Source organism: Harpegnathos saltator, unplaced genomic scaffold (assembly GCF_003227715.2).
Source record: "Harpegnathos saltator strain DR-91 unplaced genomic scaffold, Hsal_v8.6 scaffold810, whole genome shotgun sequence".
Classification (NCBI taxonomy): domain Eukaryota; kingdom Metazoa; phylum Arthropoda; class Insecta; order Hymenoptera; family Formicidae; genus Harpegnathos; species Harpegnathos saltator.
This window is the reverse complement of record NW_020230661.1, coordinates 871121-891205: the sequence shown is the minus strand read 5'-3', so window position 1 is coordinate 891205 and position 20085 is coordinate 871121. Positions and strand designations below refer to the sequence as shown.

General features: G+C 43.9%; 3 protein-coding genes across 9 annotated transcripts; 2 read left to right on the top strand and 1 right to left on the bottom strand.

Annotated features, from left to right (window-relative positions):
• The first annotated feature begins 371 nt into the window (after positions 1 to 371).
• On the top strand, positions 372 to 7366 carry shf (WNT inhibitory factor 1). Of its 2 annotated transcripts, none has more exons than XM_011155253.3 (6): positions 372 to 691; positions 903 to 1145; positions 1361 to 1504; positions 4739 to 4891; positions 6513 to 6608; positions 6704 to 7366. In XM_011155253.3, exons 1-6 carry the CDS (start codon positions 499 to 501, stop codon positions 6928 to 6930), a joined length of 1056 nt encoding a protein of 351 aa, XP_011153555.2. In that variant the 5' UTR covers positions 372 to 498; the 3' UTR covers positions 6931 to 7366. The 2 variants fall into 2 exon arrangements, with proteins under 2 accessions (XP_011153555.2, XP_011153558.1); XM_011155256.3 differs by lacking the exon at positions 372 to 691 and adding an exon at positions 698 to 826.
• On the bottom strand, positions 5026 to 8459 carry Coq7 (ubiquinone biosynthesis protein COQ7, mitochondrial). The gene is made up of 3 exons (XM_011155257.3): positions 8023 to 8459; positions 6266 to 6423; positions 5026 to 5979 (listed from the first exon to the last, which is right to left on the bottom strand). Exons 1-3 carry the CDS (start codon positions 8031 to 8033, stop codon positions 5549 to 5551), a joined length of 600 nt encoding a protein of 199 aa, XP_011153559.1. The 5' UTR covers positions 8034 to 8459; the 3' UTR covers positions 5026 to 5548.
• ewg (DNA-binding protein Ewg) lies at positions 8233 to 18010 on the top strand. 6 transcript variants are annotated; one of them, XM_011155259.2, is made up of 8 exons: positions 8233 to 8314; positions 10164 to 10443; positions 11391 to 11515; positions 12055 to 12480; positions 12571 to 12876; positions 13445 to 13585; positions 13688 to 13835; positions 16819 to 18010. In XM_011155259.2, exons 2-8 carry the CDS (start codon positions 10266 to 10268, stop codon positions 17145 to 17147), a joined length of 1653 nt encoding a protein of 550 aa, XP_011153561.1. In that variant the 5' UTR covers positions 8233 to 8314; positions 10164 to 10265; the 3' UTR covers positions 17148 to 18010. The 6 variants fall into 6 exon arrangements, with proteins under 6 accessions (XP_011153561.1, XP_011153563.1, XP_011153560.1 ...); XM_011155261.3 differs by lacking the exon at positions 8233 to 8314 and adding an exon at positions 8477 to 8779 and having other exon boundaries at positions 12571 to 12873; XM_011155258.3 differs by lacking the exon at positions 8233 to 8314 and adding an exon at positions 8477 to 8779.
• Positions 18011 to 20085: the final 2075 nt, after the last annotated feature.

Here is a 20085-nt window from a genome sequence, read left to right as displayed (position 1 = left end):
CACGGCGCATCCTCCGTTTTTACCGCATGCGTTGAAATCACCGACCTCCTCCGACGCGTTATCGCGTTCTTCATTCAACCCGCGCGTCGAGCCGCGCTGCTGCGAAATCCTTGATTTCGAATCGCGTCGGATCGTAGTAGGGGTCACACATCGCACACACGGGCGCGACGACCACATACACGCACGCACGCACACGCACATACTCGCGAGGCCGAGATCGGGCCATACGACGCGTACGCACTCACGCACTCACTCACTCACGCACGCACGCACGCACGCACGCACGCACGCACGCACGCACGCACGCACGCACACACGCACGCACGCACGCACGCACGCACGCACGCACGCACGCACGCACGCACATCGGAAGGACCGGATCGTCATCGTCGTTGTGTCGTGCGTTACGCGCGCGTTCGGCCGCAAGAAAGAAGGACTTCTTCTTCTTGTTCGCGGAGCGTGCAACACCTGGCAGCAGCGGCCTCGGCGGGCACGGCGATGGCACTGAGCGGCGACACGTCGCGGCCAATTACGCGCTCGGCCGCGGTCGCCCTGGCCGCGGCGGCGGTGTTGGTCCTGCTCGCGGATCGTCCGGCGGTTGCCCGGCATCAGCACCGCTCCGGTAATGGTCAAAAGTTGTCCGGTGACATTTCCCTTTGGATCGATCAGCAGCAGATCAAGATGTTCAGCGGTAAGTCCCCCGTGCACGACGATGCGATTGAATTCTCTTCCTTTTTTCATGTCGACGAGGACCAGCGAGAGCGGGGAAGCGCTGGTCGAGGGCTGAAAATGTAGTGAACTCGTGAGACAGACGTCAGAGGAAAATGTACATCTTCAATGTATCAAAATGCAGCCGATTGTCCAGACGAACGGTCGAATGATCCTTCTGATCACGAATGCAGGTCTGGCGATGGAGATCTACGCCATCACGGAGGGCAGAGTGCTGTCTTACCTCCTGGACCCGGAATTCGAGACTAAAGTGCCAATCATCCCGAGCGAGGTGTCATACGTGAACTTCACGTGGAAGTCCGGGATAAAGAAGTACCATTACAACTTTTATCGACTGAAGTCGTTCGACGAGACCATCTTGAAGACTCCATCCATCACGATCAAGACGCAAGGACGGGTGCCTAAGAGACCGAAAGGTAAAGGATGTAGAAGGCATGTAGATTGTAGCTCATTGAAAAATTCATCGCAACTGCAGAATGTAACAACCATCAGAATTCGCGGACACTTGATGAAATTTGATTCTACCGTTCTATGCTAAGTGAATGTATGCGTATACATATATGCGAGAGAGAGAGAGAAAGAGGGGGGGGGGGAAACCAAAGAACATACGCGAAGCGTTTTTTCGTTGCAGAGTTCAGCGTTCTGCTGCCTTGCACCGGTAACAGTTCCGGCATAGCGCAATTCGGGATCGGCCTGATGATCGAGACACGCAAGGGAAAGCCTTTAAACGGGACGCCCCTTCTTCTCAGCCTTAGGAAAGAATGCACCGTGCGCGGTGAGTGCGTCTCTGTCCGCGACCGCGATTCCTCCCTCAATCGCGCGTACAGCTCGCCGGTTAAATTCATCGCCTAATTTTCTTCTGCATGTTCTCCATCCGCAGGGAGGAGGGAGGGAGGGAGAGAAAGAGAGAGAAAGAGAGAGAGAGAGAGAGAGAGAGAGAGAGAGAGAGAGAGAGAGAGAGAGAGAGAGAGAGAGAGAGAGAGAGAGAGAGAGAGAGAGAGAGAGAGAGAGAGAGAGAGAGAGAGAGAGAGAGAGAGAGAAGACAGTCTCGGAATCTCAGCCTTGGTGCACGCACACAAGTTAACGCATCGTTTTGCTCGAGAGAGAGAGAGAGAGAGAGAGAGAGAGAGAGAGAGAGAGAGAGAGAGAGAGAGAGAGAGAGAGAGAGAGAGAGAGAGAGAGAGAGAGAGAGAGAGAGAGAGAGAGAGAGAGAGAGAGAGAGAGAGAGAGAGAGAGAGAGAGAGAGAGAGAGAGAGAGAGAGAGAGAGAGAGAACGCAGCGTGCTCGCGAAATCCGGTTCGCACATGGCTCACGTTCCGACTGCCTCTTCTTTTTCTCTTAATCGACAGCGTAGCGTGCGTACACGTACCTGGCGCACGCGAGTGCGCGCCGCCGGCTCTCGATACCGCTGCGTGTCGAGGATTATCTGTCGGTCGTGGCCGGCGCGAAGAATCGCGCCGTCACGGCGTCAAATCTCCACGCTTCCGTGGGAATCCGCGTGTCGGCCGGATTTATGGACGCGAAGCTGCCGGGGGAGGCTCTGCCCAGCGACCACTTTCGGACTATTGTCAAACATGGGATTGTCCGTGTCCACAAGAGTTATGAGTATTAAGTTGGGCATTGTGCGATGACAGGTCGACTGCGGTCCCCGCCCCCACTGTCGGATCTCCTCGCGGTGATCCTATTGGAAGGTTCAGTCTGTTTAGGTAAAATCCGCTTGAAATTGCCGTGAGCCCGCGCTTAGATTTTTCTTCACGACTTTAGATCAGGTCAATTCTCCTGAGATTCTTCGATCTCCGATCGCTCGTGATTTGTTGATGCCTCGACAATCGCTGCAAATCACGAGTCACTTTGAGGGGGCGACTCGATGACAACCTGAGGAAATGATGAATCGACGAGTTACCGAAGACTGTAACGAAGCGCATTGCGCTCCTGCGTCTGTTCGGACGCGGCTCTAATGAGCCGCATTTCGAGATCATATTTGCGCACCTGTTCGGGCCCGCTCGCTAGGGAGAGACTTGGGCCGCCTTTGTGAGGCCCATCTTTGGTACGGTGAAACATACTCTTCTTCTCTCTCAGGAGTTCAAATTTGGATTAGTATTGTTTTCGAAAGACACCTGTCGTGTTAATTAAGTTGTTGAGAAGGTTGAATTAAACAATTAACTTACTTATTCAATCTGTCAACGGGTACAATATTTCTTTGAAGAGGAAAATACAAATATATAAAACAAAGTTAAATTAACAAAACACAATGACCAGAAATAATGTGCAACGCAGCTTCGTTGATGTTACTTTCTCGCGATACATTTCATAATCTGCGAACGATCGAACGTTATTTTCGTTAGAGAATCAAAGTAGTCATCTTATCAATCTTCGTTGAACACGAAGTCCTTTTTGTTTCGTTCTTTATCGTCGCTCGCAGCGTTACCCGGCTTTCCATTTCTTTCTCGAGTTATTGCTCGTCGGCGAATTATCAGTTAAGGGCCTAATTGCCTACTTAATTTGGGGCAAACGCACAAACTCGCTGCCTCCTTCGCATTATCCTCGGTCCTCTCAATCCCTGTGCATTCAAATCGCCAATCGTCAAGTCGGATCGAATGTCGACGTGAGTTTGGTCGAAGAATTCGCGTCATCCGTTTTAAGTATCCAGCGTAGGCGTTTTTACGACCCGACCCGACGAAGAGTCGCGCATTTGAAAACAATTAGTCGTGTTCGCTGCGCAAATCCACGGGAAAGAAGCAGCGAGCGGTTATCGATCGACGCAACGCGTGATTATTTTTAGCTGTCCGAATCCAGAAGCGAACGCGGTGGAAAATACGACGCCTCGACGCTTCATAATCGCTCTCGCGATTACTCGTTAAACGGCGCGTCTCGATCTACGTAAACACGAAATCGTCGTTTCTCGCGTGCCGAAATAAACAGAACCGATTTAAGGGGGAATTACATGCGAACCAAGCTGTTTTCAAGACTATTTTTACGAATTTTTTTTAACAGAAACGGTAAGATCAATGGACTTGAAATTTTTACAATGTATTCATTAATGTTTAAAGTATAAAATAAATTTGTTGCTATCTATGGAAAATACACAAAACTTTAAACGCGTTTATCTAAAAACACCATTTTCTTAAACTGTCGACATGATTACGCAAAAATTATTGAACCGAATAACTTGAAATTTTCACACAATATATATAGTAGACATGTAATTTTCGCCCTTATCTCGAATATAGTTATATTTTATTTTATTCATTTTTTTTAAACGATTACAAGTTGAAAAAAGTTTCATTTTCGATACTTCTTTTTTGTACAGTTATTATTTTTCCAAACTTGGCTTCACTGTCTTCATTTTGATACGGGCTATGATAACCATATATTTTAAAAATCTTTCTCATTTTTTAGTTTTAGAGTAGTAAAAGGTCTGGAATTATGTCGACAGCAAATATAGCAAATGGATAACTGCATTTTTATCTATAGTTACAAATTGGATCGGTTCTTGTGATTCAATAAAATTTATTTTATACTTTGAACACTGCGAAAATTTCATTCAATTGATCTTACCGTTTCTGTTCAAAAATTTGTAAAAATAATCTTGAAAACGGCCTTCCGCATGTAACTCTTCCCTTAAAAGAGCCATGTACCACGCAAATGAGATAAATGCACGCGCGCGCGCAACTTGTCATTACTTCTGAGAATAATGATAACCTTTGTTATATTTTTTTTACATACATGTCTATTGGTTTGATTGTTTTCTTGCTCTTCCTAACGAGACGCACCACCGTAGTGATATCCCACTTCCGCGCCTTCCGCAAACCGACCCGATCAAATAAACTGCGCGAAACTGCATACATTAGAGTAACTTATCTCGCCGGATCAAGCGTGAGGTCACGTATGCGTTTCTCGAAACGTTATCTTCGAAACGTTATCTTATCAAAAGCGCACGTCAAAAGATGATTGAACTTGGTAAACGTGCGCGCGCGCAGATACTTCAACGTCTACTTCTACTTTGCAGAGACTAATTCCGGTCCGTGTCCAGACGGCTATTTAGGCCCGCCGGACTGCAAGAAGGCGCTCTGTTATCCAAACTGCATGAACGGTGGCAATTGTACGGCGCCCGGAATATGCTCGTGTCCGCCAGGATATCAAGGACCCTATTGCGAAGGAGGTACAACAGACGTAAATTAATAATACAAGGGAGTATAAATCTGAGGAAATGAATGAGCGTTACCGAAGTGTCCTGCGAATTTCACAGGGCCGTTTCGTGTTGTTGATTTGTTCAGTTACTAAAGTGATCCGGGAATGCGCTGGTCATGTTTATTTAATCGTTTATCCGCTTCACACCGACACCGTATCTTAACAAATGCAGAGTCTCCGACTTGTTTCCAGGAAATCGCAGCGGAGGATACAACATATTCTCACACCTATTATTACAGATTCTCTCAATTCTCATTCTTACGTACGTCGGCTAACAGCTACGTATTGCCGTAATAATCTATTCTAAATTTACTGCACATTTCTTCTACTTTCTCTTCGTAATCTCGCAGCCGCAAGAAGCCGCATTCCTAAGGAATAACGTTAGAGATATTTCGTGTTAGAAAAATCCACCATTAAGAGTCCCAACGATACTTTTATCACCAAGAGAGATCACAATATATTTCGAAGAAAGAAACGAGACCAAGTGACTGCAACGGACTCGGAGGAGTATCCCTTGCACCTTTAAATTGCCTCACCATAGCTGTTAGCACAGAAGATAATTCATCAGCCCATATACGAATCACGGTATCTACAAGCTTTAGCAGGCCACGTCGCGTCAAGTGCGTCCTCATATCACCTTGGACACGGATATGGCTGTCTTACAGCCGAACTTAATGACGTTCGTTAAAGTCTGGTAGAACGGCGCCTGCTCAGCGCCGTGGCCGATGCCGGTGTCGTGATGCTCCTGCTCTTCATCGCGAAACTGCTTGATCGTCTTGAGTACCTCCTCGTCCACGTGCTCCTTGCTCTCCATTAGCGTGCGCAGCTGGTCGTTGTAGTGCTCGACTATCACCGTCTCCACGGCGACTGTGCACGCCATCGCCGCCTTCTCGCCCATGAGCGCGGTGCCGGCGCCCAAGACAAAGCCGGCGACGTTCCACAACGGGGTGAGAACGGTGGGCCTCACACGGTACTTCCGAATCAGCTCCTCGAACTTGGCGCGGTGCCGCTTCTCTTGCTCCCACATGTGTTGTATGGTCGGCCCGACCTGCGTCTTGCCTGCGCTCGCACAAAATCGTCAGCCTGACGGTGTTTTTTCTCGACCGACGGAGACTCAACGAGCCGTGGGACACGGGCGACTGACAATCGCGCCACCCGGCTCGGTGGCTTCCTGTTTACTAGTGCATCTGTTCCTCTAAAGTTTCTCTCTGTGAAAATATACAGGAGATACAGAGAAACGCAGCCTACTCGATGCGTTGCACCACCACCACCTGTAGCACGATTGAGTCGTCCACGTGCCATGGCTCTTCAATTCGCTCAAACTTTACTGCTTCAGCGACTTTACCTAGCACGGCCATTTGTCCGGCATAGATTCTGTCGGCTCCCAGTTCACCGGCATGGTCGACTCTGATTATCGAGTCCAGTGTCTTTCCAGGCGTGCACGTAGCTGTTGCTGACGTGCTGGCCAGTCGTGTCCCCAGTCGTCCAATGTGCAACATTTTTCTGTTAAAGTTAAAAGTTTGAATTAAACTTTAAGTTTAGAGAAAAATGCAGTGAGACATACGAGTTCACAGTGTCAAATATAATTTCAGGTATCTGTGATCAAAAGTGCCTGAATGGAGGGAAATGCGTACAGAAGGATGTCTGCGAATGTCCCAAAGGCTACTTTGGCACACGCTGCGAATTTTGTAAGTGCAAATGATTATATTAGCAATTTGTTTTGTATATATAAAATTTCCCAAGTCTGCAAGTTTAAAAGATCCTATCACATTTGCTGTTTCAGCCAAATGTTTTGTGCCTTGCGTGAACGGTGGCAAGTGCAAGGGAAATAACATATGTAGATGCCCGTTGGGATTCAAAGGAGATCACTGCGAGATCGGCAGACGCTCCTCGCAGCGGTCTACGTGCACGACAGCATGCAGAAATGGAACTTGTCAGACGGACAACACGTGTCTCTGCAATAAAGGTTGGTTTGGGAAGTTGTGCAGCAAAAGAAAACCGTGGGCTTAGGAAGTGACAACAGCTATCCTCAGCATCAATTTCTTCGCACCAACTGAGAAGACATTTGAGCTCATTTGTGTCATTTGTAAATTGCCAGAACTACAGCGCGAGATCACATTTACAACATATGTATAGTAGGCTATATTTAAAGCGACGAGAACAAACTATATTGATAGTTAGCAGAGAATCTCTTGTGGTAGTAGAACGATACATGTAGGTTGTTCTGTTTTATTTAAAATGACAATGAACGAGACAAATGTGCAAGAGGAATCCCATCAAAATTTGTCCCTCAACTAGTTTCGATTGGTCACTGGGATGTGATCAGCTATTTACTATTATTTATAGTCTCTACCTTACTCTATTTCAGATGTGATATGTAAAGCTGCTTTATGCCAGTTTATAACATTATATGTATACTTAGTTATTAATACTTTTGTACTGTAGATGTAACAATTGTAAGAAAAAAAAAAAAGAACAAAAATATAAGAACAAAATGTATTTTCTAACAGTTTGAAAGCATGTGTTTGTACAACATAACAAACGGATCCTTGAATATAAATCGACAATTACAGTCTCACTCTAAATACTGGAAGACTCAAGTCACTGCAGAAAGTAATTTGTCACTGGTACAAGTCACTTATTTCGAAAGCGACGCGAGTACAATTTCCGAAGGCTATTTCACATCGCACTCAGGCGCAAATCGTTCTCTGTCGTCACAAGTAATCACGAGCTTCTCAATTTCTCAATCAACCTGAGATAAAAACGTCAACAATTCTCGCGCAAATGGTATCACGACATGTGAGGAAACCAATGCCAGCTAAGCGAGAAACAAGAAGTTCGTCTTCTAATACGCTGAACAAGTGTAGCCCTCCGCAACTCGAAAAGAAACATGACGAGATAGATGTTCATCTCGAGACTTGCCCCGTAGAGAGGCAATCCAATCGATTGAGCAATAGAAAACAAACGCAACAACCGGCAATGATGACACAACACGAGAGCGTACGAACGCGTTCCCCGTTGCGTCTCACCCGACATCACGTCGACGAGGGTGGCCCCGGCATGCCCTGGGAGTGCAAGAAGAAGCATAACACAAGTTATTACCCGCGTGCCATCGGCGATCCCCGAGCGTGCTCGCACCGCTGAGACCCAACAACGGCGGCAGTCGCGAACGGAAGCGGCACAGAGGTTATGTCATCCCGACATAACGTTTAGTCGCGCCGCGAACGGTAGTCACGTGTCCCTTCGACCAATGGCCATGGCCGTGCTCGGTCCGCCATGACGCGTGTCCCACGGGCTCCCGCCAATCGCGCTACCCTCAGCCTGTATACATGTATATGGCGTTGGCGTTCTCCCGGATCGCTGCTGCCGTTTCACGGATTTCCACGGGAAAACGGTGAGTGCCGACGCGGCGGCCGCGCACACTCGATACGTAAGTAAGCATCGTCCGGCCTCGCTCCGTCGTAGCGTACGGCGCGTTCGCGAAATAGCGGCAATTCCGCATCGTCTGCTCGGGCGGGCGTGCATCGCGCAGGCTCGCGCTCGCCAAGATGGCCGGTCCGCGGTCGCGTTTGTTGTGGTGGTGATGGAGGCCCGCTCGGTACCGATCGATACGCCCGCCGCCGAATACCGGCTATGGCGGCTAGCGTTGTCGCGCGTCACGCGTCCTGAGATAAACGCTCCGTCGGGCAAGAGCGTCGCGATCGCCGCCGCTGGTACCGCCCGGTGATGATAAGCGTCCGCGCGACCGTGAACAGCGCGGGGCGTGGTGCGAGAGCGTAGCCGAGACGGCGGCCTCCCCGCAGACGCGACGAGCCCTGTGCGAGAGCCCTCCCTGATCCACTCCGCGGGACACACCAAGGTGCGTACGCAACTCGCGATTTACACTGGGCCTGCTCCATCGGCTACCGCGTTACCGAGCAGTCGTCGTGAGCAGCTCCGCGGCTACCCGGAGGTGGTGGTCTCTCTTTTGCGTGTGCCCTGCGCATTTTCATTGCCCCCCCAAAGTATCGGTCCGAATAAACGCGCATATCTCCCGTCTCCCTCTCTGTCCGTGAGCGAGCGTGCCGTTCCTTCTCGCTCGAGACTCGGCGACGAGCGCTCTCGATGTGTGTTTCTCTCTCTCTCTCTCGCTCGTTCGCTCGCTCGCTCTTTCTCTCGCGGCCTCTTACGCGCGTTGTCTTTATTGTCGCCGCGTCTTGTCTTGTTGTTGTGTTGTGTGTCGTGTCGCTCCTACCGTCTGTCCGTTCGCGTTCATCGTTGTCGTCGTCGTCGTCGCCGTCGCCGTCGCCGTCGCCGTCGCCGTCGTTTTCGTCATCATCGTCGTCGTCTGTCAATTCGATGTGTGTGTGAGACAGAGAGAGAGAGAGAGAGAGAGAGAGAGAGAGAGTGAGATGCCGCGAGAAAAACTAAAGACGCGGTGGTTGCTGCTACCGTTGTAATAGCCGTTGCTGTGGCCGTCGGTGCCGACGTCTTCGTCGTCGCCATCCTCATCGTCGTAACGAGTCGTGTTTACGGTTGCGGGCTACGCTGTGTACACGCTGTAGGATTCGACTATTTCCGACGACGTGCCTCTTGCTTGCGTGCACAGCCACACCACCACGACCAGGTTCATCGGCAGGATGTGTGCTCCACGCCGTGGAAGCCTAAGAGGAAGGCGAACCGTCGGCCGCAGACGCGAGCTGTCCTCTCGTCAGTTGCGCGAAATGTATATACAAAATGTGTATCCTCGTGTCGAAACACGTGCTTTCATGTTGCGCGTCGCCGACTCGCTGCATTTTTCCCGCGGCACGCGCCGTAAATATCGTGCGGCGTTTATGCGAGTGTAGTGTATGGGACTGTGAGTTTTTTCGTTGATCGATTGTCGTGAAATTGATATTCTCGCACACTCTCTTCGGTAATTTTGCAAGATACTCGGGTGTCGCTTTGCGCCTTTTGCCAATTCGACCGAAGTGAGGAATTTTTACGCGTGGCTCGCGCTTGATGATTTGTTGCATACGTATATCTGCTCAATCTTTCGTGTCATCTGTAAAAAATGATCGATTAAGAATAATTATCTGTTGCAAAGTAAAAATTAGTGATCGAGCAAACATACTGTGTCGCTATTCGTATTGTGTCGCTTCTCCGCGAGTGAATCGAAAGGATAAATAATGCTCTTATCCGCGACCCGGCGACTTTCGCGCAGCGAAATTCGACTCAATTGTTCTTAACACTCCACTGAACACTGCTTTATTCTGTTATTTCAGGCTAAGGTGATGTAGAAAAAATTGAAACTGCCAGATTGACATAGCTTTCTCACGGGAAACTGCAATACATCAAAGGCCAAGACGGGTGACAGGGAGAAGAGGATGGTATCTCTGTCCAACGCAGAGACCGGTACGATGGACAGAATCTCAGACGACGACGATGACGAGCCTAGTAGCGGATCGGAAACGTACGAGGAAGGAGATCTCCTTACAGCTGCTATGGACGATGATGTAACAGCACAACTCGCCGCTGCAGGTTGGCAATACAAACACATTAATGGTGATTTCCATTTTTTTGCTTTCTCATTCTTTTTTTATTTATTCACCCATAATCGTATTTAATTGCGAGTCGAATGCGAGTCACTGCCATCAGGACCTTGCATAGGTTTGTTCACAGTGTCAGAAAGCTTTAGTGAGATGTACCGAGACAAACGCTTCAGCGATGAACGTCAAAAGAAATTTGTACTACGAGGCTCTTACACGTCTATGTTTACAAAAAAACTGTAAAATTACAATTTGTGTATAATCGATATCACTGCAGATCAATCTCGTGGATTCATTTTGGTTCGATATAATACGATACCGTAGTTCTGTCTATTAAATCATCCATTAGATGAAGCAACTAATGAATAAACATATTGCGACTCCCACTTTTGGATATTATTATCATTAAAGACGGATTTTCTATTTACATTTGAAATATCTGAAACCTGAAAATATGTCAAAAGGAAGATGGTTTATAGTTTGCTTATCTCATCGCGCATTTCTCTTTTTGTATCGCGATAATTTCGCATAGATTTGCATATAACGATTATTCTGCCAAATCCATTCTGTGTGTATTTTATAGCGCTTGTGTGCTACATGTTTGTGTTATCTTTTTATTCTTGTTTTACGTTTTTATGCTTGTATATGATTATTTTGTACATCATGTATACAAAGTTTGTTTATTTATGGAATTCTATATCATTGTTGCCTGCGCATTGTTGTTTGAATGTTTTAAAAGTACATGTGTGTTCGATATGTCGATACAATTCTTCGATATTGATTTCTTCACCATATAAATAAGCGTCTCATCGGTACGTTTCGTTCTCATTAATTCTAGTGAAACTTTCAAAACTCACTCCTACATTCTTTCATCTTTTATTGTATTGTTTCGATATTGACATATCGAGCTGCTTAGGAATCATAACGATCGACACATTTTTGCAATAATAAAAATATCTTTAGGACCTGTCGGTGTAGCCGCAGCTGCCGCCATCGTATCAGCAAAGAAACGAAAACGTCCCCATAGTTTCGAAACCAATCCCAGTATCAGGAAGAGACAGCAAAATAGACTTCTCAGAAAACTTAGAGTAAGTACAAAATGTCAATTGTCAATTCAAGAGGAACGGAATCGCGTGTCTGACACTAAATACGCCACATTGTTGCATTTCTTATATTCCTTATATTTTGACCGCGAGCTTCGGTAATGGCTTTTAACGGCAAAGGGTGAAACGATACACGATACATACATGGTATTAATATTAATTAACAATAGTGACCGCACAAAGGGTTGAGAGAAAAGAGGGCAAGTCCGTAAATTGCAAGCTGCTCATAAGAAACGTCAGATTTAACACCAGAACTATCGACGATTGACGGCTCATTTCTACTAGAGCGAAATAACAGGTTTTTTCAAAGATAAATAATATGAAAAATTGATGATTTACTTTCCATTGAACGCCAATTGAAAATCTAACATGTAGACTTCTGTGATTCTTCAAAGAAATTACAAATCGGCCGTTTTTGGAACGTTTTCGTAGTTCTAGTGTTAAGCTGATTGGCTTATCGTAGTGCTACAAGATTGCCCAGGAATATTATTGCACAATATGTTTACCATTTAACACAATTGCAGCAAACTATCGACGAGTTCGCGACGAGAGTCGGACAGCAGGCGGTAGTGTTAGTGGCTACTCCGGGTAAGCCAAATAGTAGTTACAAAGTTTTCGGGGCGAAGCCGTTAGAAGACGTAGTGAAAAATCTAAGGACCGTTATCATGGAAGAGCTGGAGAGCGCGTTGGCGCAGCAAGCACCGCCGCCCGTGCAGGACGATCCGTCTCTGTACGAATTGCCGCCCTTGATCATTGATGGTATACCAACACCAGTGGAAAAGATGACACAGGCGCAACTTAGAGCATTTATTCCATTGATGCTAAAATACTCAACTGGTCGAGGTAAACCCGGTTGGGGCAGAGACAGTACGCGACCACCTTGGTGGCCCAAAGAACTGCCTTGGGCGAACGTGCGGATGGACGCGCGGTCGGAGGACGAGAAGCAGAAGGTAACTTGAATACAGCTATACCCGAATCTTCTGATCTTGCGGCGTTTTTATTCTCGGCAATCTGGATGATGATTTGTTGGTGCATTGCAGATCTCGTGGACCCATGCGTTGCGGCAAATTGTAATAAATTGTTATAAGTTCCACGGAAGAGAAGATCTTCTACCGGCGTTCAGCGAAGAGGATGACAAGTCAACCGTTCTGATACAGCAAGCTACTCCCCACTCTTCGTCGCATTCTCAGTCGCACTCGTCGAGTCAAGGGCAAAGTGGACAGTCGCAGCAGCAACAGACGGTGGGAGTTGTTCGCCTCAACAGCACGGATTCATCTAAGGGAAACTCTTCGCCAGCACAAATCATTGCCGCGTCTCCCACAGCTCTTGCCACTGCCACCCAGGTGGGAGTGGATAGAGGAAATCTAAAAAAGAAAAATCTTTGCTTATCGGCCGTCTTTTATTTGCACTACTGTACATTGATAAAAAGAATCGTAGACATGACGGGGGCCTTGATACGAAATCTCGTTGTAAAGACATGTGTATGTTTCAGGCTCCAAATTTTTTCGGAATCGACATATAATGTATCATTTTCATTTGTTATGTCGTTTCTCGAAGCCAACCATTCGATACTATATCGTTTATAAGTATCATACTTCTCTCCAAGTTTCTCTCCACGGCGAAGAATTACGAATCAGCAATGTAGCGCAGAAAACGAGAAGATAAACATTTTATGTTTTCGTTTCGTACATTTGGTTTCCCTTATTTGAGTTAGATTTGCTTTCCACTGTTATTGTTATTATGTCACAACACTGTTGTTATGTCTGATTTGTATGTAGGACGTATTAATGTCCTTGAGTTACAATAGTGTTTGACAGTGAATATTCATTTGCACTTTAATCTTATATTTTATTAGAATCGTTTTGATTTTAATGTAACAACGAAAGTAATTAATAATTGCCATTCGTCTTACAGATGACGGCCCAATATCCCACAGCTGTATTGCAGACAATAACCAATCCGGATGGTACAGTTTCTATAATACAAATGGATCCTAATAATCCAATCATTACGTTACCAGATGGTACGACAGCTCAGGTTCAAGGCGTTGCTACCGTAAGTATTCCCACTGGAGCACAATTCGAGAGATATGTGAAATCTCCCACGTAACGGTCTCGTCTCTCCTGCGTGAAATCTTAATATTACGTTTGCACTTAGATCCACACGAGTCAAGGAGAAGTGCAAACACTAGCAGAAGTAGCCGGTGGTACGGAGGGTGCTAGTGTGGCTGTTGATCTGAATAGCGTTACAGAAGCGACGTTAAGTCAAGACGGCCAAATCATCCTTACCGGGGAGGACGGACACGGTAAAACAGTTTTCTATAGGCTCTGCACCGTCGCCGGCCAGGAGCTGCTCGAGCAGTGATTCGGTTAAATTCTTTTTTTTTTTTTTTTTTTCTTTTAAATTTTAAATAGCCCAGAGGTTCATACACACTTTGTTACTTTGCATGCTGTACACTGTGCTCCAATCAGGGAATCGTGTCTATGTGTCGTACTGTTTTGTATACTAAAGTAAAGTAGGAAATTAATTAGTTTTTACTTACCGCCTCGTATTGTATATATATACATACATACATATATATAGCAATTTTATTATGGAGCTATGCACAGCTTTAACCTTGTCTTTTTTTCCTCTTTTTTTTTCTTTTTTTTGTTTAAGAATCCACGGTACGCACTTACTATCGAAGAAGTATGCAAGTAGACATTCAAATTTAGAAGCGTTTTTACTTCGATTCAAACGTTTTTCTGTTAGGAATAAAGTACTAAAACTAACATGACTGGTGATACATGTTGCATCGAGTACTGTTGCGTTCATGTGTTACATATTGATTCCAGTAATAAATGTTTCGTCAAAATGGTCGCACACATGAAACAAAATACAAAAAAAGGAAAGAAGAGGAATACCATTTATATAGATGCATATATAAATGTCTCACTTAAGTCCTAAACGAAAATTTCATGGAAGCAGACTTCGGCTGCGGAATGCAATTTTAGCAATTAGCATTCAGTCGTCTGAGGTTTTGAAAATTCCGTCTAATTTAATCGTTTATGAATAAATAAATTACGGATGCCTTGATATTATGTTAGGAAAAAATCTGTAAATTTTCCGAAGAATGTAAAGTGCTACGTTAGAGTGAATGGCCCAGTAACCGGAATAACGTTTAAGCGTAGGTCGTCACAAATAATACAATATATAATATTAAGAATAATTTTGATATAAATATTTGCATTTATTCGAAAATTTCAGATTCCCTTAAGTGGAGAAAAATTATTTAAACCAATGTATGTATCTATTATTAATGAGATATTTACATAACTGATGAAGCGCATTAATGTGCGCAGTGACCGGACAGTTGAAATAGGTTATGGCCCAATGTTCGGATATATTTGTCCCAGTATCTGACTGCAATTAGAAAATTAGTATGTGCTAACGGGAAATAATATAAATCTAGATGCTATCTCTTAATGCATTTATTAACGATTGACCATCATTTTGCCAAACTATAGGTGCATATTTATTTAATTAATTTTTATTTTAACACTAAAGTATCAAATTGGGTGTATCTTTTTTCCAACTAATTGTTAAATATTGGATCTTTTTAACAATAATTATTACTTTCATTCATTAAATACTTTTTTTTCAAAGTGGTCGGATCCTGGGACGTGTCCAGCTATTGGGATCATTGGTTTATCTTAAAAGTGCCAAGTTCTACATGTGCGATCTTTTCGACCGTGTGGACATGCAGACGACAGTACTCGGTGGGCAGAATAGTATTATACATATAATGATGTACAATATTCGGATGCATAATTCTTAAAGTGCATTTGTAAATTTATATCCGCATTGCTCTGCGGCGCGAATACATAATTCTTTTCCAACACTACTGACATCGAGCACATGACACGGCACGCAAAAAAGAATTATTTATAGTACATAAAAAGTTCTCACGCGCGGGCGGTTTTGTGATAATTATTAATAATATAAATATGTGTGACACGTGCTATGTCACAAAATAAGAAGACGTATCACCACTGGATTCTTAAAGACGAATCATTAGACAATCATATAAAGCGATTGTGTCACGATAACGAAAGAGAAACTTTTATCACGATCATTTACATTATTATCGAAAATTGGTTATTGATTTTGGTTAAACGAAGAAAAATAAACTTGCTGTACATAGAGTATTTTTTGTTGATGTTTTATTATTTTGTATGTTATTACGTTCAGCGACCTATGTTCAAGCTATTTGGGATAAATGGGTTCAATGCGTTAATCAGGCGTAATGTGATTTTTATATGTTTTTCCTCCGGTTCCTCCTTGTCTCGCGAATTCGGTAGTGTCCGAAGCTTTATCGCAAACAGCTTGAGCACCGGTCGTCTCTTATTTGTTGTAAAGTATTTTATATGATATACGCCTACTTGTCGTAAAACAGAACGTGAGCTGTGTGATAATTTTGAAGTAAGCTGAAGGGGTGTGCCGGATGGAATTTTCAATTTTGTCAGATCATACACAATGTACATCATCCACTTCCTCCTCAGTGACGCACACTCAGCACGCTCTGTTGAAACACGTTCGTTACTACGTTCGTCACGCACGTGCGACGCACCGATTCTCGCGAGAGACCGACGTTACATGTGTGCGACAGCGATGACTTTCTCCACCCTGTGTCCACATACACACGAATTGAGTCTGTCTTACACCATTACGTGGGAAGGAGTCATAGGGTGATAAATCTGTAGTTGTATAGTGTTGATTTCATTTTCCAAATGAACGACGGTGACGAACGTGTTAGTAAGATTCGTTCGTTGGCTCTGCGAATTGTTCGACCTTCTGAATCTTGTAACGCGCTGCACTCGATCTCTATCGAAATAACTTATTACTAAATAACTTAGTAGACATTCGACTGTATCGTAAACTGGTAGCATAGATCGTTTCACAATACAAGCCAAAGATCTCTTCCGACGAGAGACTATTTTTTCATAAATATATATAGTGCAAGCGACACGAGATTTAATTATTATACACATACACAAACACGCAGAGAGAAAGTGAGTGAGTGAGTACAAGAAAGAGAGAGAGAGGGAGGGGGAGGGAGGGAGGGAGAGAGAGAGACGTATTGATGTAGCATTTTGCAAACAGCTTGTTGAGCATTGTCGTAATTGTGAATATAATTTGAAGTATACATGTCATATTTGTTCTCCAGTTTACAATACAACAAGCAGATCGAATCGCACACGCCTGAGATCGCAGGCAGAGCAGATAGGACGTTCGTTTGTCTGTTGCAGGATATCCTGTTTCGGTATCGGGTGTGATCACCGTACCGGTATCAGCCGGTATGTATCAAACTATGGTGGCCAATATTCAGAGCGACGGCACGATGCAGGTCGTCGCGCCAATGGTTCAGGTGCCCAAGGTCGAGCCCGGCAACGGCGAGAGCCTCGAGGCCGTCACTATACAGGGTCATCCTATGACCATGATTAACGCCGCCGGCGAGCATCAGGTTCTCCAAGTGATATCCCTGAAGGACGCCAATGTTCTAACGAAGGCTATTCAGGCCGAAGTTGTTAAGGATGAGGATAGTCAGCCGCAACAAACTGTGTCTAGCCCAGAATAGAAAAAAGAGCGAAAGAACAGGGAGAAAGAGTGAGAATGCGTGAGAGGGAGAGAGAGAGAGAGAGAGAGAGAGACAATGGTCAAGTATATTGCGTTTATAGTTGACAGAGTCACTCTGTATGTCTAGAACGCAGCGCGTGGTTTTGCAACATAATATGAGAGAGGGAGACATACGGAAGCGATGAGGAGAGCGAGTGAAGGAATTAATGATGATTGATGTGTTCTTTCTCTTTGAGTCACTGTATAGTATGTCCTACTGACTGCGGATCATCGAAAACAGAGAGAGAGAGGGGGAGAGAAAGAGAGAACGAGCGGTTCTGTCTGAAAGTGAGAAAGCAAGAGAGAGAGAGAGAGAGAGAGAGAGTGTGTGTGTGTGCGTGTGTGTGCGCGTGTACGTGCGAATGAATGTATGCGTCGGATTAAGATTATTCGTATTTGTACTCGAGATTTATTATAGGCGCTTGAGGGTATTCACTTGCAATTTGACTTCTCAGACGTAGTATTAATTTTTTAAGAGATTGTTTTATCGCGATCAGAGTGGGCGATATTGACCGCCCACGGTCTCCGCAGACACAATTCGCCGGAATGCATACGTGTAACTATCTCGTATATTGTTTATTGGAAAATGGAAAGTCACATCGACGTAAATGTATTTTCCGGTATTGTGCAAGCTATATTAAGGACATATTTTCATCTAGTCTTAGAGTCAGGTCAGGTCAGATCAGGTCGAGGTATACCAAAGAAAACGGGAAAAACGAGAAATTTATTTTTAATCCGACAACCTGAAAGAGAGAGAAAGAGAGAGAGAGAGAAAAAGAGAGAGATAGGTTCATACAATATGAAAATGTTTATTCGGAGGTTTTATCAACATACGACGAAGTCTGTGTAATTTTTATATAGAGCTCGATCGCTTCCACAACATAGCGGGTATAAAGCAACTTATCCGATTTCCCCGCCTTGGATCTCAATAGCCCAGAGTAATTAAAACTTAAAGGAAAAAAAATGAAAAACTTAATAAAAGCACAAATCTCTCCCTCAATTCGCAAGTACGTAGGAGTAAAATAAGAAACATTACTGTTTGGTTCTCTATCTCTACAAAGATCTGTCGTCTGTAAGGAAAGGTTAAACCTATTTTTATTATGGGTAAGGAAATCACATTATAAGATAGCTTTTTTTTCTATTGCAAAAATATGCAACCATATACATATATATACACAGACACAAACACATGCATGGGATGTCCTGATGTCACTGTCGGAAAGTCTGTTGACCGCAGACCCTCTCCTAGGAACATTCTCAGGCAAAAATTCCAGTACATTCTTATTAGAAGATAATTTTTGTCACGATAGCCTTTTCTAGGATAATTTCCACTAGAATAGAAACGAAAGGGTTAAGATGAAAATCGCTTTAAAATACGTCTCTGAGAATTTTAACGATCCAAACCAAAACTAAAACTCGCATGCTCAGATACGGTTGCTCGCACAGTGTTGCAAGTGCCTTGGCGCCCCAATTATTTCTACAATATTAATGTAAATTTGAATACAATATACGTTACCAACATTTTTCTGTACATCTGGCTTCATCTCTCTTGTAGACAATTAATTAGTTCGTGCAACAACAGCGTGAAAGTGTCATCAAATAATCGGGACTCCGGGCTGCGGCTCCATTTTCGCTATTGTGCGATAAAATGTAACGAGATAAAACCGTGCGGTGAATGGTATCCGAGTGCGCGAATTCTTGACAGTCTAATCGGTTATTCCCCGAGAGGATTTCCATCTGAAGAATCATACTTTTGACATTTTCGCAACACGATTTCATCTCATTGATGACATATCTGAAAATATTTTCAAGCATCTGCCATTGACAGGTGTCACAATAGTGACGGAATACTATGCGTATGTGTATATATATGTATATATATATACACATTGTATATATACATATTGTACATATATACATGATATGTATATATGTACAATATGTATATGTATATACGCAATATGTATATATACATGTACATGGTATATATATGTATATACATAATATATGCATACATACATACATACATATATCACTCACATATGTGTGTATGTGCGTAAGAGGTTGATAATAGAAGTAATGACAAAGAAAAAAAAAAAGAGATAAGCATTTCTGATGGGTACAAATAGGATATAAGATGTGTGTTTTCGAGAGAGAGAGAGAAAAAAAAAAGAAAGAAACAGAATATACGGATTTGGAAATTTCAAAACGCACCAACAAGGCGTGTGTCCATAGTCTTATTTTACGAATGAATCATATTGCACTACTTACATACTTGCTTCGATTAGGATGGTCGAGTAAAAGAGAGCATCGCATGATTGCATATCAACGCGATGGAAAAAAATATAATAAGAATGATGACGGAGCGAGGCAGTGTTCATTCATCACTTTGATTCACATATACACACATACACTCCAATTGATGCTAAAAATGACGAATGAACGCTCCGTGTTCTACGCTCTGTACATTATATTTCTACGAAAGATTATGTAATGTTTCCAATCTTGAAAATTATACCGTAGCTATATATGTACGCACTAATTTTCTAAAGAAGAGGAGAGTACACGATTGTAAAAATCAGAACTTGAATATCGTCCTTCATTCCACTCGAAGGTAATCAAAAAAGAATAAAAAAAAAATTAATCGATTCTATTTTACATTGAATAGTGTCGGACTGTATCGTGGCATTTAAAAAAAAAATCCATTGATCCATTTTGATATGATGTATCTAAAACGGAAAGTGTATTTTTTGTGTGCAATCTTGTTTCAATGTTGCGGTACCGATGCGTGTAAACACAAATACACAGTTATATGTATATTTTTTCTCCTGTAATAATTAGTATCTCACGATCTTCTTTCGTCTTCATTCTTCTTTCGCGATCTCTGCAAGATCTCCCCA

What these genes read in the sequence shown, in the direction of transcription:
- ewg (XM_011155259.2), top strand. Translation starts at nt 10,266, where the DNA reads ATGGTATCTCTGTCCAACGCAGAGACCGGTACGATGGACAGAATCTCA. An exon ending in GCAATACAAACACATTAATG is followed by an intron (nt 10,444 to 11,390) that starts GTGATTTCCATT and finishes AAATATCTTTAG; the next exon opens with GACCTGTCGGTGTAGCCGCA. An exon ending in GACTTCTCAGAAAACTTAGA is followed by an intron (nt 11,516 to 12,054) that starts GTAAGTACAAAA and finishes ACACAATTGCAG; the next exon opens with CAAACTATCGACGAGTTCGC.
- Coq7 (XM_011155257.3), bottom strand. An exon ending in CGGACAAATGGCCGTGCTAG is followed by an intron (nt 5,980 to 6,265) that starts GTAAAGTCGCTG and finishes GTGCGAGCGCAG; the next exon opens with GCAAGACGCAGGTCGGGCCG.
- shf (XM_011155253.3), top strand. Translation starts at nt 499, where the DNA reads ATGGCACTGAGCGGCGACACGTCGCGGCCAATTACGCGCTCGGCCGCG. An exon ending in GGTGCCTAAGAGACCGAAAG is followed by an intron (nt 1,146 to 1,360) that starts GTAAAGGATGTA and finishes TTTTCGTTGCAG; the next exon opens with AGTTCAGCGTTCTGCTGCCT. An exon ending in GAAAGAATGCACCGTGCGCG is followed by an intron (nt 1,505 to 4,738) that starts GTGAGTGCGTCT and finishes TCTACTTTGCAG; the next exon opens with AGACTAATTCCGGTCCGTGT.